This window comes from Gossypium hirsutum, chromosome A05 (assembly GCF_007990345.1).
Source record: "Gossypium hirsutum isolate 1008001.06 chromosome A05, Gossypium_hirsutum_v2.1, whole genome shotgun sequence".
Taxonomy (NCBI): Eukaryota; Viridiplantae; Streptophyta; class Magnoliopsida; order Malvales; family Malvaceae; genus Gossypium; species Gossypium hirsutum.
This window is the reverse complement of record NC_053428.1, coordinates 74548417-74554540: the sequence shown is the minus strand read 5'-3', so window position 1 is coordinate 74554540 and position 6124 is coordinate 74548417. Positions and strand designations below refer to the sequence as shown.

Here is a 6124-nt window from a genome sequence, read left to right as displayed (position 1 = left end):
TTTAAGATTACTAGTCTCGTATAATTGGGCAAAGCAATACATTTCAGTTTATAACACCTTGAATTATAATAACCCAAAATTAAGAATAATTAAGAGACTAAATTGGAAGAAACCGCAAGTTGGCGGCTTTTATTGAAAGAAATGGGAAAGAAACCAAATTGGACATGGTTGGGATCCAATTCTAGTTCGGTTAGAATAGAACCGACTGGTTCCTTAGTATGAGACATAATAATTAGCGATGCACGATTCTCATAGAATTAGAATTAGCGCGAGAAGGTCTATAAATAACTGGGAGATAACTTCCCAAGAATGATTTTCTTCCCGACCTTGTCTAAAATTCTCTCATCTTTATCTTCTTTGGTAGTTCGAAGAAGGAGTGGCTATGGAAGGTTCTGTATGGAGTAGATATCATGAGAAAGAAGCTAGAAAGGAAGGAAAACCAGTAAATGGGTAAGGTTCTTAACCCTTCTATAGACATAAGATTAAGTTATGGACATCAGAATCATTTTAAGGGTTCTGCATGCTATGAAAGCTTAAGTTTTTAAGATGTAGTATAAGTTTAACTAGTAGATTTTTGGTTGTAAGCTACTGCCTAGAGGATGGAAGCTCCAGTGCTCGAGAGAAAGGATAAACAATGAGAACAATAAAGTTTAAGATGAGTTATAGACTTCAAACCCACTGTTATAGTTTACACTATTTAAGCATGCTATGTTTTCATGAACATAAGATAGGATAATATGAGCATGCATTGCATGATTGTGGGTAAAACTTAAGGGGTTAGATGGAGTTTAAGAAAAAAATAGGGAGATAACCCATTAATTATCGCCTCAGGTGAAGCTTCGGACTTTGTGAAGGGAACATTGCGGTGTTTGAGAATAAAGGTTAGGTGGTGTAAAAAAGGTAATGGAAAGAGGATTTGGCAAATGAGATAATGGAATGATATTTACTATGACAAAGGTATTGACTAGTCCTTCGAGGTGACACCGTGACGATGGTATATGATGTAAGACTATAGATGAAAGAGGCTATGGCAGTCTGGTATGTAGTTCGTAATGTAACACCATGAATGAAAGATGTCATGGTTGCATGGTACGAGGTAAATGGTAATGGCGTAAGACCATGTATGAGAGACACCATGGTTGTAAGGTAAATGGTATAAGGTATGCGGTGCAAGACCATAGATGAAAGATGTTATGGCAACCAGATATGACGAGTGAGACTGTGGATGAAATAATCCATGGCATCATGAGGTAATACACCAGGATGACAAATTGGTGTAAGACCATAGATGAAAGACTTTATGGCCTTAGTAGAGTAAGTCTACCAAGAGAGTAAACACAAAAGAGAGTAAGTCCATTGGGACAATAAACACATAATAGAGTAAGTCCATCGGGACAGTAAACACAAAATAAAGTAAGTCTGCCAAGCTAGTAAACACGGAACAGATATAGTACTTCGGGACAATAAATACGAGATAAAGTTCGTCGGGGTAGTAAACATGAGGTAACTCCAATGGGATGTAAATAGAAAGGTGAGAAGGGCATAAGACCATAGTTAGGCTACGACATCCCATATAGTCCACTAGGAAATAGATGCGGAAAGTATGCCAAAACCTCAAGTCAAAAGTATAGGCTTATGCACCAAGTATGAAAATCCACGCAGGTGGAAGAAGAGTAAAGAAAGTATAAGCATGGTAGCAGATAATGAAAAAACCACCAAAATTGGTGATAAAGATGGAAGCCAACAAGACATGAGTGAGGACCCAACGAGAATTAGAAAAAGATAAGGTAGTACACGAATATAGAAAGGTAAGAAGGGAAAATGTCTGAGGATCACAATAAAGGATCTAAGAAGAAGAGCCTCCAAGAAGTGCTCAAATAAGTTGTATGAGATAATAAAATCTCGTGGGAGGATGAAGAAGTGCCCTCCCAAGATAAGGATATTGTCTAAGGGACAGTATGTCAGTCAATACTATTCTTCTGTGAGAAAAGTCTAATGCGGATATATGAGCACCAAGATAGCCTTGTAGGGAGTAAACAAATAAGTAAGATGGTAGGCTCGTATAACCACATGGACATTAGCCTGTAGGTTCAAAAAATCTGATCGACCTTTACGTATGAGATTAATGGGTTCCCAAACAAGGGAAGAAATGCGAACGTGCTCGCTAGAGTGGCAAGTTATGCTAATGGATAGCATGATACAAACATGTCAACAAGATTTTCGGGATTAGCATAAGGGTAAGAGGGAGTCCGCCAAGAAAGGTATGTCCTACGGACCCTTAGGCAGAAAGGTAAAGAGGGATACCACAGAGGTACAAGATGGGAATATATGCGTATAGCCAGTGAACTGAGGGTTGGTAAACACCCTGCATGTGGGGTGTAAGAAAGGAAGAAGGAAAGACAAGAAATAAAGATAGGACTCGCAAATGTGGGTAGATGTCTAGATTTCAGTCGAATGGAGAGTTTAACCAAAAGAATGTCTCATGAAGAGCTGAGTAGCTCGAAGGTTCGAATGGATTCTGCCACCTTGATGTAGAACACTCGCGTTAATCGAACAGAGAGTATTTATATTTAGTTTATTTATAATTTGTTACCCTCGTGCGATGGGGTTTAATTATGGTACAACTAAAGAACTCACTAAGTTCATTTGAACTTACGAATTTGATAGATGTTCGCAGGACTATTGAGGATGGTCGAGGACTTCGATGAGGAACCAAGCTAGATGGAGAAGAGATCAAGGATTGTTGATGTATCAAAGCATGCACGTAGGGAGATGGTATCATTAAAGGCTTCACCTCAACTTAAAATATGGTGTAGCCAGACAACGCTTTTAGGGTCTAGATTTTGAATCAGTTAGCCTTAGCCAAATCTTAGGAAAATTATTTGTAAACAAATAGATCTGAGTAGAGACAGAAATAATTTGAAAGATTAAGCATTCAATGGTTTAATGCTTTAGTTTGAAGAATTATTATTAATTTCTTTATTTAATAGGTTTCATTTTAGATTGTTTATAACAATTAATTTAGTAAGTTCAAGTATAGGTCCGTTGTGACGCTCCATACCCAGATCCGACAAACGTGTTGGGCATGGGGTTTTACATAATTCATGAGGTTATTCAGAGTAGCTATTAGGAAAATAGTCCTAGTTAGTCTTTGTCAGAAAATTGGGTCCATTTAAATTCTGATGGAATGATTAAACATGACTTGAGATTAGAGATGCCGGGGGCATAATGCGTAATGGGGTGGGAGAGTGGATTTTTGGGTATAATAGGCATGTGGGGAAATGCTCGTCCTTTGATGTAGAATTATGAGGTATATTAGATGGTTTGGTCCTCCTCCAACGGTAAGAATAAGATAGTGATTCATTCTGATAGTTTGTAGTTGATTAAAAGCATCTAAGATAGTTCATTGGTAGATTCAAACTTTGCTTTGATTAGACAGATTCATCAGATTTTGTCGAAAGTTGAGCATAGAATATAAGACATGTCTGAGAGAGAAGAATCAAGTTGTTGATTGCCTAGTCAAATGTCACTTAACAAGAAGGAAGATCGGTAAGTTTTTGACAATATGCTAAGGGAGGATTGAGATCTCATGCAATTTGATATAGTAGATGGTATTTGTGATCAATTAATTTAAGTGTAATCCTTATTTCTTTTCACTAAAAGAATAAGTAATTGTTATTTTTGTTGTGACATATTAATAATTATAAAAATTAAATATCATTTATTCCATGGTGATATATTCAAATCGATATGCTAAAAAGTTGTTCCACTTAAAAAGGAAGCAAGTGAAAGAAATATAAGAACAACTTTGAATTAGACGCTACATGAGAATAATGCTAGAAACTTCTCAAATAAGAAAAAAAAAAAGAATAATACTAGAAACTAAGAAAGCAGAGTGCATAGTATCACAGATCATTACGTAAGGACTTATTATTATTATTTTATTCTTATAATATGGAAACAAACAAAAGTACTCCATCAAATAATTTGACACACAGTCCAAACACAATTGAAAATAATAAAAAAAGGCACAAAACAATACAACGCAGCAACATAGGTATGGTGCACATGATCCATGCATATCCTAAAACCTTGCTCAAAGTCCGTTCAAGTTTTGGTAAGAAGCCATCAAATGTTGCACAAACTCATTGATACACTTGTCCGAGCTCCCTCCTTCATTGATTGCTTTCATGGCTGAATCCCTCCATTTGTTGGCATTTCTCTTTATCTCTTTGCTTTTCTCCCCTTCCATTACTTCCTTCAAGCACCTCAACAGCTCATCTTTCCTCACTACACCCACCTTATCTTCCTTGGCTCTCACCCCTATCTCCCAAATCTCCTCCACGAACTTCGCATCGGTCAATTGATCGGTCCATTTCGGCACACCGATCATCGGCACACCGAGGCTCAGCCCTTCTAAGGTTGAGTTCCACCCACAGTGCGTCACGAAGCAGCCCACGGTTCTATGTGCGAGCATTTCTAGCTGGTTACACCATGTTACGACCTTGCCCTTCTCTTGAACCGAGTCTAGGAACCATTTGGGCAATTTTTGCTGTTCTGAGTCTCTTACGACCCATAGGAAATACATATTGCTTTCCTTTAAACCCCATGCGAGCTCTGCTATTTGTTCTTCGGATAATGAAATCATGCTTCCAAAGGAAACATAGATCACTGAGTTAGATGGCTTCGTTTCAAGCCATTCTATGCACTCTTCGCTAAGTGGCTTCCATAGACTCGAACCATACCCTCGATCACCTTTGATCCTTTCATCTAAGTATGCGGATGGTACCATCGGGCCAATCAACTTGGCTGGCCAGATCTCTGACACCCCTCTTGCTTCCTATAGCAGCATGTAATTAAAACTATCACCACTAAATTAAGAAAAATATTTGCAGTTAGTGATACTAGACATACCTTTCCTTCGAGTTCTTCGAAGGTGTTACTGAAAACCCAATCTGCTTGGTTCAAAGTCGAATACTGACTCAACTTCATGGCCAAGTAGGCAGGGTAACTATCGGGAAACCCCAGAAAACTGGGCAAGTCCGGGAAGTTCAACGGAGGCAGTCCCGGTAAAAGCAACGGCGTCGTTTCAGGAGTGAGTGGTAGAGTGAGAAGACCATGGTGAATATGGGCAAAGATGCTACACACAGTTGCAGAGTTGGTGAAAAATGCAGCTCCATAAATCCCATGCTGCTTGGCTACATCAAGAGCCCATGGTAGAAATGAGTCGTACACCACACAGTTAACTGGAGTGACTGAGTTGCTGAACTTTTGGATGAGTTCAGCCAGGGTTCTGGAACCATGGTCCCTGAATGACTTGAGGTAAAAGTCTACATTTCCTGCCTGAGAAAAACCACCTTCATCGAACCCATCCGAGATGGGTTCCACCGCAATGTGAGCAGCGGATATGGAGTTGAGGGTGTAATGGGTGGTGGCTAGTGTTGCCTTCACACCTTTAGAGGCTAAACGTTTTGCAAATTGGAGAAGAGGGTTAATGTGGCCTTGACTTGGGTATGGGAGTACTAGTACATGCCCTTTCATTTGTTTATGCTCCATTTCTTCGCTAAGTGCTCCCTCTCTCTCTCTATCTCTATCATGCATTGAGTGAGGGCTGCTTGGTTGGAGGGGTTTCATTATAGACAAGATCAAATTAGATGGAAGGATCATAACGTACATATTCTTGTTTTATTTATTATATTATATTATATCAGTTATGTTATTTTAAGCTTTAAAAATTAAATTGAAATTTGTATAAAAAAATTAATTGAAATATTATTTCATATTATATTTCTCTCTCCGTCTTCCTCTTTAAAATTAATAGGTAAAAACATCTTTTCAATCTTTCTCAATTTTCAAATTACTTTCTCTTAAAAAATTAAATTAATTTAATTTTTATCCATTTTGAAAGTCAACAATGACTTAATACTTTCCAATCAATTATACATACTTTTTATTGTGATAATAATAAATTTAACCATCAGAGTTTACACATATTGTTAATTTGACATTTATTTAATAAATTTATTCTACAATATCTGTGAAAATGCTAAGGTTGAATATTTTAAATATTAAATGTTAAATTTATTACTTTACCAATTAAATTATGTACAATTAACAGAAATTA

General features: G+C 37.5%; 1 protein-coding gene across 1 annotated transcript; it reads right to left on the bottom strand.

Moving 5' to 3' along the window:
- Positions 1-3825: 3825 nt before the first annotated feature.
- LOC107957313 (UDP-glycosyltransferase 74B1) lies at positions 3826-5665 on the bottom strand. The gene is made up of 2 exons (XM_016892817.2): positions 4915-5665; positions 3826-4840 (listed from the first exon to the last, which is right to left on the bottom strand). The coding sequence occupies exons 1-2, from the start codon at positions 5632-5634 to the stop codon at positions 4097-4099; spliced, it is 1464 nt and encodes a 487-aa protein (XP_016748306.1). The 5' UTR covers positions 5635-5665; the 3' UTR covers positions 3826-4096.
- Between the last annotated feature and the right edge of the window lie 459 nt (positions 5666-6124).